The sequence below is a fragment of the Suricata suricatta genome, chromosome 2 (genome assembly GCF_006229205.1).
Source record: "Suricata suricatta isolate VVHF042 chromosome 2, meerkat_22Aug2017_6uvM2_HiC, whole genome shotgun sequence".
Taxonomy (NCBI): domain Eukaryota; kingdom Metazoa; phylum Chordata; class Mammalia; order Carnivora; family Herpestidae; genus Suricata; species Suricata suricatta.
In genome coordinates this window covers 63,916,016-63,930,936 of record NC_043701.1, presented here as the reverse complement: position 1 = coordinate 63,930,936, position 14,921 = coordinate 63,916,016, and the positions used below count along the sequence as shown (strand labels likewise).

Genomic DNA, 14,921 nt, shown 5'->3' with positions numbered 1-14,921 from the left:
TGGGCAGGGTACAGGCGGCCTGCAGTGAGGAGGAGGCATGGGGAGTCACTTACATCCCTCTAAGGGTACTCTGCCTCCTTTCCATCCTTCACCAGTTCCCTATTTGACAACTTCTCTCCCCTCTGACATTCCAGAGTTCTTCTCTCAAAATGCAGACTGGGCCCCACCGATCTAAGAAGGCTGCACAGCAGACCTGCCACTTTCCGGCAAACCATGAGGGGCTGAAAACTCCCCACTGCTCCTCCTTGAATCAGCTACCCAAGCTGATTTCTACTTTAATGATACATGGATTTCTTTGTGCAGGAAACCTAAGCCTGATTTTGCAATGCACACACGGCTTTCCCTTGGTCCTGGTTTCTCCAAACATCTTCCGGAACACAAAATTTTACCACCTTCTGTCGTGGATGTCGTCCTTTGGGAGGCCAAGAGGAAGTCCATTCCTTCTCTCACTCATTACTTCCAAACAAATGCAAGAACAGAACTGCTTGCTTTCTTTGATCCAGAACATGGCAGACAGTAACCACACGAAAAGGTTTCCTATCTGGCAGAATTTTTCTTCAAAAAAGAAGGAAAGAATAAAATGCCCAAGAAATGTAATCCAGGCTCTATAATCAAGCACTTTAAATCTCAGAACAATTTTCAAGTATTTGACTAACAGAAAGCTTCTTCAAAATATGAACAGACAAGAAATCCAGACCCAAGGCTCATAACTGATATAACTGGAAAAAGTTTTATTGTGGAACTCTTCAGGGCCAGTGATTTTAAAGAAGAAAAGAAAACCATCATGCGGATTAAAAAGCTAGGTTGGGTGGTTAATTGCAGGAGTGATCAGAAGAACCCCACACAAGCAGACTGCGATTATCAAGCAGGCATGAGGGTGGATAGTTGGCCTATATCTGATCAAACTACCTTGTGCCTTTTGAGAATATCAGGGTGAAGAATAAGCATACACAAGCTTGGATTAAAAAAAAAAAAACTTCTATTTACTATATCTTGCAACTATGGTCTTTTAAAACGGTGGCCTTAGGAAAATCTGCTTTGGCAAGCAACTGCAGAGGCTCCCGTGGAGGGGAAGTGAAAAGACTGGGCTTATATACAAGGGCTGCTGGCACGTTCAAAGCGCAGGGGATAGTTCACAGAGCAAAATGTAGTCCTAAGTAAATGGGTTTCAGGCAATTTCAGTGTTAAGATAACATCATTAAGAGTAGAACAGATTGTGCTCAAACCCTGCTGTTTATAATTAACACGTTGCTTCCAAATACTCCAGGGTCCCTGGTAAATAGTCTTCTGCTCACATCCACCCAGACCAATCAGAGTATTTTCATCAGATTCCATGCTGGGCCAGCACCTGTCTGGACAAATCCAATAGAGCCAAAGAACTCCTCTCCCTGGCCAGCTAAGTAGCTGGATGAACACAGCTTGGCTTAGTCATTGTCACAGTGTCCATATGGCTTTGAAGCTTGTTTTCACAAGAAATCATACAAGTATTTTATTATGTCAAAGTTCACCGTCCTATAAACAAAAATAGATAATATGTTAGCATCCTCACCCCCTAGACGGCTCAGCATTGTATGTACGATTCTGGGAGGCACATGCAAAATCATTCACAACTAATGCTTACCAATCCTAAAGTGCTATAAAAAGTACCACGATAGGAATGGCATTAATTTTATAAAATGTCACTAGGAACAAGGTTTCTTTAAAAAGTTTCCTTCCCCTCCCACCCCATGCATAAAGTTTGCTTTTCTGCGGGATAAAAGAAAAAAGGAAACAAAGTTAGAACCATCCAACATTCTCTATTTCAATTATCCTACAGAAATAAGATTTCATGTGAAAGCTATTTGCTTTTTGTCTAATAATCAGAACCAAGTAATTAGAGATGCAAAAGTATTTAAAATCTTCTCTGCTTCCGAATACTGTTTATCTTCCAAAACACCTGTTTTATCATTACATAATGCATGCTCATCTGTCCTCATTGGTAGTTTTCATTCCTTTCAGTCTTTCAACACGGGGTGACCTGCGTGCGTATTGTAACTAAATCTGTATGATCCAAGAATGCGATACAACAAACAGACGATGTGAATGTATATTTTTGTACTCTGATGGCAGGCAGAACAAAACAGCAGAGGGACAGAGACATATAATTATTTTCTTTTCTCCAAACTCATTCTTCACCATAAATATTCAGACTTGGAGGTTTATTATTTGAATAAATGGTCAAAATAATTAGATATAATGATCTAGCAATAAGTATAAAATTAAAGCCTTGAAGTATTCAATTCTGCAAAAATAATCATCCATGTGAGAACAGCCTTTTCAAGATTCAGTAATTACATGCTCTTACTGATTAAACCATCATCAATTAATGTTTTTGTCTATCATTTTATAATACACTTTCTAAAAAAGTTTCTAAGCAAATGACTGACATATCAAATATTGTTTGAAATTTGGAATAGAAAACTGCGGATGCTGCTTGTGAAAACACATTTAAAAATATCTCAAATGAGATGCTATGGTTATTGCGGCACCTAATGTAATGTAGGGCCAAAGAATACCTTAGTTGTTTCCTTACAATGGTGCCTCTGAAGATACTAAACCTTTCCAAGTGGTATAAAAACACTGCCAGGACAATCCTGTTATCATTCACAGTCATAAAGCAACTACAAATAGTTACTCAAATTAAAAAAAAAAAAATCTCAGGCATAAAGTCCCAAATTATATGGATATTATATCATCCTTTATATTATTTTTACGTTTTTCTTCTGTTCAATTCCAGGACTTCCCAAATTTACTGGCAATAAGTTATCAATAATCCTTTTTTTTCCTTCAAATCATAAGAAGTACAAACTTCCAGTTGGACAGAACTGTCAAAAAATATAAATCATCCTGGTTGAAAATCAGACCATTTTGAGAGGATCTTGGGAGGAGACAGATATAAAAGGCTATTTCTAACCACAGGCAAAAGGGGAAGGGGAATTTGTTCATTTCTCCAGGCACATATCCCCACAGTAACTTTGGTTCTTAATATTATAAACCTAAAGTGACAAGTTAAAGTGGACTTAATGTTAAGTTTTATTGTTCTGGGCTTTAGGGTTTTTTGACATTGAGTGGGAAATGAAATTTAGAAGAAGCTAAAACATTTAAAATTTAAAACTACAGGATTAGAAGGTATTATGTGATAGAATATGGGATAGTCATAAAAAACAACCAATATGAAGACATACCTACAAATATTAAGAAGGAAAAGGAGGACAAAATTGCAACTCAGTAGTGACTGCTCAGGACGAGCATCTGTATAATGGACTAGGACCAGAAGAAAACGCAAACAAATGAAATACTGTCATTTGTTAATGGCAGAACCCCTGTATTTTACTCAATCTAGTTGTATAACTTTAGCATAATTTATGGAAAAGTTTCTTATTTGCTAGAACAAAGGGACTGACTTAAAAACACTACACTATTTCAGTGTATCCATTTATAAAAGCTTCACTACATCCCATTTCTCTGCTTTGTCACTGGGAAGTATTCAAGCAAACTGTATGACACCCTTAAGATTTTTGAACTTTTTCAAGATAGTAAATTACTCAGGAATTGAATACATAAGATCATCATTCCTTTAAGAAACATTTATTGAGCCTAGTGGCTCAGTCAATTAAGCCACTTGATTTCAATTTGACTCTTGATTTCAATGCAGGTCATGATCTCATAGTTCATGAGATTGTTTCCCACATGGAACTCTGGAGTGACAGTGTGGAACCTGCTTGGAATTCTCTGTCTCCTCTCTCTCTGCCCCTCCCTTGCTCACACTCTCAAAATAAACAAACATTTAAAGAAATGCTTAGTCTTAGAAAGAAAAAGAAACATTTACTGCCCAAGATGTGTAAATGTCTTTCTCCATTCTCTCTCCATCCCCCAACATAAACAGGTGACTTGCTTGCTAATCCCCACATATATTATTCTAGGACATGGCAGAATTTGAAAGAATAACTATAAGGGCATCAAAAATTATGCCACACATTCCAAAGATTACAGGACTTGGAGACACAATTCACTGTAAAGAATGCTTTAACTGACAGAGAGTTATGTTCTTTGTATCTATTTTCTCTGGCTTTTCATGGCTTCAGATGCATATTAAATTTATATAAATATGATTTTAAGATTTTGGACAGTTTTTGTACAGTACAAGAGCTACTCGCTCTATTAGAACCGAAATGAATTATTTTCCTTCTTTTTTAAATTTTTTAAAATGTTTTTATTGTTTTTTGAGAGAGAGAGAGAGAGTGAGTAAGTAGGGGAGGGGTAGAGAGAGAGGGTGACAGGCTGACAGCAGTGAGCCCGATGCAGGGCTCTAACTCACCAACTGTGAGATCAGCTATGAGCTGATGTTGGACAGTCAACCAACTGAACCACCTGGGTGCCCCAGGAATGAACCATTTTCTAAAGTAAGCATATAGAAAAAAATAGGACAAACACAAATAATATCAGTGACAACTTGCCTAGAAGTAATTAATTCCTTTTTCTCCAAGTTTTTATTTAAATTCCAGTTAGTTAACCCAGAGTATAATATTAGCTTCCACTGTATAATATAGTGATCCAACACTCACACACAACACTCAGTGCTCAACACAAGTGTGCCCTCCTTAATCCCCATGGCTATTTCTCCTGTCCCTCCCCCTTCCTCCCCTCCAGCATCCATTTGTTTTCTACAGTTAAGAGCCTGTTTCTTAGTTTTTCTGGGGTGTTTTTTTTTCCCGAGGAGTATTAATTCGAAAATCAGAATTCAGAATACTCTTATACAAGTTAGTTACATGGCATATTTCTAAAGATTTAATTTTGCCTCTATCATTTTATTTCACTTTGTTGATTCTTTTACTACCCTGCAACACTTTTTTTCTCATGGGATGCTATTTAATTTCGTGGGCAGTTTGAATTTTTACCTTGGTACTTCTGACAACTTGCAGTCAGACTAAGTTTCAATCCTGTTATCTTGTATTGTCTTCCCATAATTGTGTAAGAAAGAAACTTAAAACTACCATTCACAGTAAGAACACCCTGACGACAGTAATTGATAACCTTCTCATTGGCTGTCTTCTCCCATATTCTACCTCCATATTTTGTACTTCCTTTAAAGCCTCCTATGGCTTCTCCGTTCAAACCTTCTCACTGTTCCTTGGTCAATAAAGTTCTCTATGTCTTCTACCTCTCCCGTGTATGTTTTTTCTCTTCTGGATCTAAATCCGGCTCCCATGAAGGACCTTGCCTCTTCTTCAGCTCTTTCCAATGAGGTTAGACCCCAGGCCGTCCTGCTGGGTGGGGGTGGTGTCCCGGGGCAAAAAGCTCTGCTCCTCTGAGCCTCAGAGCCCTCATTCCACTCACCACCCTGTATCGCTCAGCCACGCTCAGTCACTGAAAAACGCAGCGCCCAGTTCAGTCCTCCTCTCCATCCCAGGAGCTGTCCCAGCCTTAGTGACTTCACTGCACACCAGTCTTCCTTGCCTTCAATGGCATTTTCTTTTTTTAAAAAAACTTTTTAATGTTTATTTTTGAGAGAGAGAAACAGACAGAGTGCAAGCCAGGGAGGGGCAGAGAGAGAGAGGGAGACACAGAATTTGAAGCAGGCTCCAGGCTCCAAGCTGTCAGCACAGAGCCTGACGCAGGGTTTGAACTCATGGACTATGAGATCATGACTTGAGTCAACTGACTGAGCCACCCAGGTACCCCAACGACATTCTTTTCTTCTCTTATGATCACACTCAGAAATATTCCACCTCTAAAAACATAAATTCAGGCATTCTATCCTCTGATCCCCAAGCTCTTCCTTTAAGCTATCTGGAACACCTTGAAACAGTTCACCACCCCCTTTACTTTGTCTTGATCTACAAATACTTCATATTACGTGCTAGGCACTGAACTACTGGTGCTCTACTGGCTTCACTTCCTAGCTCAGACTCCGTGGTAGGTTACTTCAAGCACTCACTTGCTAGCATCCATCAAATTCACCTGGCAAAACCCCAATCCTTGTAATTTCAACAATGTCCCTTTGCATACGGGATGCTACTGGAGAAGATCACAACTTTCACAGATTGGTGCCACTGTAAATTCAAGGTCAGGAACCATAAATGGGCCCTCAATACTCCCAGCAAGTTGCTTTTCCTGGCAGCACTTTCTTTTATTCCCCATGGCAGCTATTTCAAATACCCATGTTCCTAGCAGACTGCTATAACTTCTGTCCTTAATCTCAAATTTGCCTCCTTCTTTACAGGCAAAATAGAAGACATACAAATGCCCTCAACTTCTGGCCACCAAATTTCCAAACTCGGCTCCACCTGAATCCACTTTTTCCTCATGCTATAATGCAAAAAAGAGTCCCCTCTTTCATCCAGGGCTATTTCTTTAAACTCATTTCTAAATCCCATGTTGATATACCATTTCAAGGACTTGAGGCTTTAAATTAATCGCTCTGTCCTTTGTATCATTGTTTCTCCTCTATCACCCCTTTCGCATGAGCATTTAAATGTATTCAAATCTGGGGCCACTGGGTGGCTCAGTCAGTTAAGTGTCTGACTTTGCCTCAGGTCATGATCTCGTAGGTTCGAGCCCCAAATCAGGCTCTGTGCTGACAGCTCAGAGCCTGGAGCCTGCTTCGGATTCTCTGCCTCCCTCTCTTTCTGCCCCTCCCCCGCTCACACTCTGTCTCTGTCTCTCTCTCTCAAAACTAAACGTTACAAAATTTAAAAAAATACATTCAAATCTTCAAATAATAATACCCCTCTCACAACTTCACAACCCCATTAGTAGATAACAATCCTCTCTCTAAAAAAACAAAACAAAAAAACAGATCTAGAATATAGGCTCATGAAGATAGGTTATAGATTTGTTATACTTGTTGCTATATCCGCAAAGCCTAGCACAGTGATTATAACGGGCAACACAATAAATGGCTAAGTGAACAAATGAATTGAACCTCTTCTATTTATTGCATCAATTTTCTTTTAAATACTATAAACTCTGACTTCTAAACCACTGTATTCCTGTGTTTCCAATAAAGATACAAATGACTGTTTTATCATTAAAACAGATGCTTGAATTCTTGGCAGCAATTGCCAGTTTTGACCATTACTCCCTTCCCTTAGGTTTTCCTACTTTCCTTGTGTATATAACTGCTTTATCCACTTAAGCCTGTATCAAGAGCACCTTATGTTTTTGCCCTTCAAAAGTATGATTTTTAATAACTGCACAGTGCTTTTCAAAAATAAGAATGTACAATAAATCAGTGATCCACTCTCTTGTTTTGGACATTTAGGACATGTCCTCTGATCTAATCATTCTCTACCACAGGTGTCAGCAACAGACGCACCTACCTCTTCTTTAGTAGCTATCCTTGAGATCTCTTATCTCCACCATTCCTGAGTTTGGAATGAAACTGTCTCTTCAGCTCCCTTCTTGTTGCTGCCCCAAAAGACCAGCTCACAATAGTTCCTTTTCATCTGAAGTTTTACTGCTAATCACTATAGGAAAATACGCACTATTTATATATTTCACACATACTAAGTTTAAAGCATTGTGTTTAAGTTTGAGGTAAGGCAGTAACTGACATACAGTATAGAATCTATTATTGAATTAACTAATTAATTAAAACTATGATAAGTATCAGAAGAAAAGAATGAGAGCAGTTTACCTAAGTGTGATTGGAGCTGGGGGGATGATGGTGGTTTAGGAACACTTTTCATTTAAGTTGACATTAAAGGTTAAGCAGCGGTTAGCTAGATAAAAGAGAGAAGGAGTTGGAAAGTGCTGCATTTCCAAAGATGGGAAGCAGAATGGTGAATATGAAGAAATGAAAAAACCCAGCTGGGTTAAAGTGCAAATACCGAGGGGAGCAGTGTTTGTACCAGATGTGGCCTGGGCAACACTGTGACGTGGCAGGGGCCAGATCACTGGGCTCTTATAGGTACTTTAAAGATTCCTCTTTTTTTCTTTTACCCCAAGAGTCATGGGAAATTATTGAAGACATTTTTTAAAGTATAATTGATGTACAATGTTATACTAGTTTCAGGAGTACAACATATTGATTCAACAATTCTATACATGACTCAGTGCACACATAAGTGAGGTCACGATCCGTCACCAAACGACATTACTGCCATCTTATCGACTTTATTTCCTGGGCTGTTACAACTATTTATTTTGTAACTAGAAGTTCATACTCCTCAATCTCCTTTATCTATTTCACCTATCTCCCCACCCACTTCTTCTCTGGCCACCACCAATTTGTTCTCTGTATTTATGAGTTTGTTTGCTTTTTAGGGGCACCTGGGTGGCTCAGTTGGTTAAGCATCTGGCTTCGGCTCAGATCATGATCTCGTGGTGGGTTCAAGCCCCACATTGGGCTCTGTGCTGAGAGCTAGGAGCCTGGAGCCTGCTTTAGCTCTGTGTCTCCCTCTCTCTCTCTGGCCTTCCCCCACTTGCACTCTATCTCTCTCAAAAATAAACATTAAAAAAATTTTTTAAACTATTTTTTAGATTCTACATTTAAGTGAAATTATATGGTATTTGTCTTTTTCTGCCTGACTTAATTTTCACTTAGCATTATACCCTCTAGATCCATCATGTTGTTGCAAATGGCAAGATCTCATCTTTTTTTATGACTAACATCCCATTGAGTGTATATATATATATATATATATATATATATATATATATATACACACACACACACACACACCACATCTTTATCCATTCATCTATTGATGGACACTTGGGTTGCCTTTGTATCTTGGCTATTGAAAATAATGCTGCAATAAGCATAGTGGTACACATAACTTTTCTAATTAGAGGATTTTTTTCATAAGGAGTTAATATCCCAAATATATAAAGAAGTTACATCATTCAACACCAAAAACACATCCAAGCCAATTAAAAAGTAGGCAGAGGATTAAAAGATGGATTTTTTAAAAAGATTAAAAGGGATTTTTAAATGAGCAGAGGATTTGAACACTTTTTTATTCTTTATTTTTAATTTAAATTTTATTTTTTAAAATAGTTTATTACCAAGTTGATTCCATGTAACACCCGGTGCTCTTCCCCACAAGTGCCCCTCTCCATGACCGTCACCCCCCCACCACTTCCCCCTCAGTCTGTGCTCAGCATTCAAAAGTCTCTCATGATTTGCCTCACTCAATCTCCCCAACTCTTTTCTCCCCCTTTCCCCTTCCCATGATCCCCTGTTAGGTTTCTCCTGTTAGATCTATGAGTGAAAAGAACACTTTTCCAAAGAAGACATATAGATGGTCAACAGACACATAAAAAGACGCTCAACTTATCATCAGAACAACGCGTATCAAAACCACAATGAGGTATCTATCACCCCACAATGGTCAGAATGGCTAGTATCAAAATTATAAGAAATAACAAGTGTTGGCAAGGGTTTAGAGAAAACCTTCCATCCTCATGAACTGTTGGTGGGAAGGTAAACTTGGTGTGGCCACTACAGGAAACAGTACAGAGGCTCCTCAAAAAAAATACTATATGATTCAGTAATTGCACTCTGCAGTATTTACCCAAAGAAAACAAAAACACTAATTCAGAAAGATATATTGAAGACTTTTAAGTAGAAGGATGACATTAAATTTCTATAAGATCATTCTGGCTATAGTGTGGACAACAAATTATAAGGGAATAAGAGGAGACAGAAGACCAATTCGGAGGCTACTAGAGAAGGGATGATGGTGGCTTGGTCTAGAGAGGTAACGAATCGTAAACGTGAATGAATCGGAGATAGAGGAGGGACTCCGTAATCAACAGGACTAATGCTTGGATACTGGGAGTGTAGGAGAGAGAAATGTCAAGAATGACTCCCAGGTCTCAGGCCAGCACCACGTGGCCCACTGCTGTGGTAACTATGGAAACAGGGAATCCTGGAGGGAAGCTGGGTCATTCCTTTTTGGTTGGCAGGCAGAAGCAGAGGTTTGAATTCCTGAGTTCAGTTTTGGAAATGTATTGATACAGCTGAGAAACATCCAATAAAGGTCAAGAATATCAGAAAAAAAGGTCTGGCCTTTAAAAACTGGGGAGTTATTAATATAGAGATGGTTGTTTAGCTCATGGATATTGCTAAAATTGCCCAAGGAGGAAGTATAATATGAAAAGAGAAAAGAGCTGAGCTTCAGGGACCAGCTAGATTTAAAGGTCAGGTGGAAAGGATAAACTGGCAAAAAAGCCTTAGAAAACACAACCAAAGAATAAAGAGGAAACCAGAAAACTGGAATCATATGTTCTAAGAAAAAAGAGTTTTAAGAAAGAGAGTGGTCAACAGTGTTAGAAGCCACTGAGAAGAAACTCTCATTTTGACATACCTTCTTCCCTAGAGCTTCTCAAATTCTACAAGTACTCATGATTAGTTTCACGCACTTTGCATGTGAAAGGCCCTGAGATACTCAGGACAGTTACTAAATCCTTCCTAAGGCTTTTCTCTCAGACTCTGTGTCCCTGAGGGGTGTGACATGGTTCCTCACTCCACCGCTCTCCTCCTCCCCTCTCCCCTCAACACCGGCATGTCCCATTTGTCAAAGCCCCTCTTAAAACGCAAGCACAGGAAAGCACAGCAGATTTGTTCTGCCTATGGCAATGCACAGTGGACCCGTTACCTCCTTTGAATGAGATGCCAGCTAAAATTCTTAGGACTTAAGCCAAGTCTCTCCTACCTTGTTTTTTAGTATCTTTGAGGGTATTTTTGGAGCCAACTGTCCCTTAAATCCTACCTTCCTGCCATGGGACCATTATTCCAGTCTTGTAAGGTCTTTCAGAATCTTCCTTTTTGCCATCTAACATATTGGCTAATTCTCCCAATTTTGTGTCATTTGTAAATTTGATGAGAGGGTTCACTATACAGTAAAACTTATTCATTCTTGGCACTTAAATGATCTTCTCTTGCTTAAATGACTAATGACATTACATTAGGAAGAACATTAATTTTTATATTTAGTATATCATTTACATAATTCAAGACATCTTACATTAATGATTATTCTGTGCTTACCTGGCAATAGCTCTGATGAAATCTAGAGATACTGTGCATTTGTACTTTGGTCCATCAAGCTGATCGTCATGGCCAACCAGGGTCAACAGCTGAAGGGTCACTAGAGAGGTAATCTAAAAATAAGAAAACATTTTTATGAGATGTTTCAGTGGGATTACTTGATGCCCTCATTTCTAAAACATTTTATAGTTCCTTTGGTAAAGATATATAACTGAATTCATACGAAGAATCTGCAAAGAATGTAACTTTGAATTTGTATACAGATGTTTGTACATATACTTAAAGTCCTGGTTAAACTAACAATAAGCTTTAAGGATTCCACTAGAGAAGCTTGGTTTCATGAATAACTCACACAGGTGCTAACCTTTAAAATATATAAATAAGGCACATTCCTTCTCTACTCAGAATTTCATGGCGTTTCTATCTTAATGTCTCAGAACATCAAATCTGTACCCTTGAGAACTGAGCAGTTACAATCTGGATGAGGGCCTTTTTTAGAGGTGAGGAGCATGTTAAATGAGAGGTAAATACATCCTTCAGGCCTAGGCTTAGTCTTGCTTTAAAACTCATCACCAGTTGGGTAGTCAGAAAAACACCAGAAGGATTAGTACTGGTGGAAACCAAAGTGTGTTCTGACAGGTCAAATCAAAATCTAAGGTAACATTCATAAGGCCAACAAAAGTATCAAATATGATCAAAATCCAAGAAAAAAAGCTGATCCAAGAGCTGAAACTCTTTGAGCAGTCCATTCTCTTCTCCCAATTTCTTATTCTCATCTCTTAGACAATAGGTGAAAGAGGTCAGCAGTGGCAACAAGAAAAGATTTGGAGACCTGCTTTGTGGCAAGAGAAGGGATAAGAGTTTGTAAAACCTGTAATACCTAATGACAAGTCTTAGGAATTAAAAATACTTAATTTGAGATTAAGACTTTGCAGATGCTCAGTAAACATTCTATGAGTGATTAAAAACAATAATAAGTAACGATTTGCTTGGTATCAAGGATTCTATACATGGTATCTCATTTATTCCTCATAACGTCAGAACACTGTTACATTCACTTCATTGATCCTAGAGTTGGTGGGCGCTTAGCATGAATTCATATCCAGAGCTCCTGTTCATCCTACTACACTATAACTGAAGTCTCTGCCCATTATAATTTTTAAGAAAAAAATGTTATGCAGTGTTCAGTCAGCTGTCGTTGCTTTAATAACAAGTTAAAAAATAAACAGATGGTAGATACCACAGTATTTTATATACAGAAAATTCTATATTTAGCAAATATGAAGCATTTTTGCTAATGAGAAAAACATTTTGTGTTAATATATCAAAATGTGAAGCTCTGTACTCAAAGAGTTAAGACTCTAACTTCTAATTCAACATCCCAAATTAGGTTATGTCTTGAAATGTTTTTTATAGATGTTCTGTATGTTGAAAGAGTTCTGCATTCTGTAGTTGTTATATGCTGTTTTACAAGTCTATTAGATCAAGTTTATTTACATGGCTGAAATCTATATTCTATTTTTTATCTATTTCATCAAAGTTGATGAAAGGAATTAAAATTCTCCCATTACGAGGAGTTTGTCCTTTTTGTAGTTAATTTTTGCCTTATGGTTTTGAACCTGTTACTAAATGCATACACTTAAAAATTAAACCTTTTCATTCTTATCTAATGGTTACTTTCTTCAGTAATGCCTTTGACTTACAGTGTATTTTTTCTAATATTAATATACCTATATCAAAATTCTTTTAGGTGAAATCTGTTTTCCTTTTAGGCCATCATCCTATCGAATTTTTTATTTTCTTTTTCTTTAAAGTTTATTTATTTATTTTGAGAGACAGAGAGAACGTGAGTAGAGGAGGTACAGAGAGAAAGGCAGAGAAAAGAATCCTTCTGACAGTGTGGAGCGTGATGCAGGAGTTGAACTCACGAACTGTGAGATCATGACCCTCAACTGAAGTCAAAAATTACATGCTTAACCGACTGAGCCACCCAGGCACCCTGCAAATTTTTAATCTTAGTTTTAGACAGTTCTCATGTAAACAACATGTAGTGCAATTATCCAGTCTGATAATCTTTACCATTTAGATTGTATGCTCCATTTGCCTTTATTGTAATGATATTCTAAGATTTTTATTTCTATACTTATGTCAACCTTTCTTTTTTCTTTTCAAAGTTTTTAAACTTTTTAAATGTTTTATTTATTTTTGAGGGAGCAAACATGAGTGAGAGCAGCAGAGAGAGAAGGGGACAGATGATCCAACGCAGGCTCTGTGCTTAGAGCAGCAAGCCAAATGAAGGGCTTGAACTCATGAACCATGAGATCATGAACTGAGCCGAAGGTGGATGCTTAACCGACAGAACCACCCAGGTGCCCTATGTCAACCTTTCTATTTGTTATTCTTCTGTATGTCTTTTTTGTCTTTTACTGAACTAAATTATAACACTCTTCCATCCTATTGTTAGCTATACTATCTTGAAGTAGTTATATACTCCAATTCTAATTTCTGTTTTGATTTCTTCTTTAGCTCGAAAGCTATTTTAGAATTTTTTTTTAATGCTTATTTTATTTTATTGAGAGAGAGAGTGAAAGGGAGAGAGAATCCCAAGCAGGCTTGGCACTGCCAGCATTTATGAAATCAGGACCTGAGTCAAAACCAAGGGTTATATACTTAACCAACTGGGCCACCCAGAGCCCCAGAATTCTTCCTTAATTTCCAACTCATGATGTTTTTCTAGTGTTTCTAAATTTGGGTTTTTTTGGGGGGTTGCTGGAAATCACAGGCTATGGTGTCTATACTAGCAATCCTTTGACATTTGTTGAGACAGCTGGGTTCTCCAGAAGGAAAGAAGAGTGTACAGGGACATAAATGTCACTGTGACAAAGAGTGGGACTGATCACAGTAGTCATCCTACCTGTCCAGCCTGCCAGGCCCCTTCCCCCTTTTTCCTCAAAATGTTTCCAGCTGATGACAATTGACCACAAAACATGCCCACAAAATGTATTGACCTCATGCTTGGCAAACAAAATGGGATGAGATAAAAGTGTTCTCTCTTACATAAGTACCTACACGATACATCCTCCATTTTGCCTCCTTGCCTGCAAAACCTAAAATATTTACAATGTGGCTCTTTATTGAAAAAGTCTGCCAACCCCTGCATTAGAAAACTGCTAGGTTCTGGTAATTAATTTAACCAGTGTGGAAATCGAGATGCTCAATGACTTGCCCAAAGTGATAATAACTGGATGGTGCCAGAAACTCAGCTGGCTAGGATTTAGCTTTCCTAACTACAACTCCAAAACTTTTGAAAAGCATATAAGTGCTCTCTGCCTTGTATCAGTTTTACTTTTCCTTAGATCTCCACTAGATGAGGTAATAGTCTAATACAACTCATTAGATGTTAGCTCCCTTAGCTGTGATCACACTTTACTTATGATTTCCTTAGTAACATTTTATATGTATATAAATAAAGTTAATGAGAGGTAAAAAAAAAATTCATGCCATTCAACATTTTTACAAAAGATAAGAGTTTCCATTTACCTAGCTTAGGAGTTAAGTTCACTGAAACAAAATGATTAAAATTAAGTTGGTTGTTAAAAACGTGTAAGTGATGTGCCAGTCAAATGAGGCCACAGTATTCAGTAATATGAAGTATTATTAGCATTGTTACTACCTATTCGCATTATATTTCAACTTCAAAATTTAATGAGCTTATTTTATAACCACCCATTTAATTAAAACTCTCTATATTATTTTAAAACACTAATTTCCTATAGCTTACTGAAAAATATACCATGCTTGATTTGTTTAGAAAACATAAAATAAAATTTAAAACTATCCAGATTAAAAAACATAGCCAATTAGGGGAGCCTGGGTGGCTCAG

The 14,921-nt window shown here is 37.8% G+C and overlaps 1 protein-coding gene across 1 annotated transcript in view; it reads right to left on the bottom strand.

Annotated features, from left to right (window-relative positions):
• Positions 1–709: 709 nt before the first annotated feature.
• ORC5 (origin recognition complex subunit 5) overlaps positions 710–14,921 on the bottom strand; it is a 94,123-nt gene continuing 79,911 nt past the window's right edge. Inside the window, exons 13-14 of the mRNA XM_029927729.1 lie at positions 11,039–11,151; positions 710–1,512 (exon numbers count right to left, since the gene is read on the bottom strand). Coding sequence (XP_029783589.1) covers positions 1,467–1,512; positions 11,039–11,151 — 159 coding nt within the window. The 3' untranslated portion in view covers positions 710–1,466. The remainder of the gene's footprint in view (positions 1,513–11,038; positions 11,152–14,921) is intronic.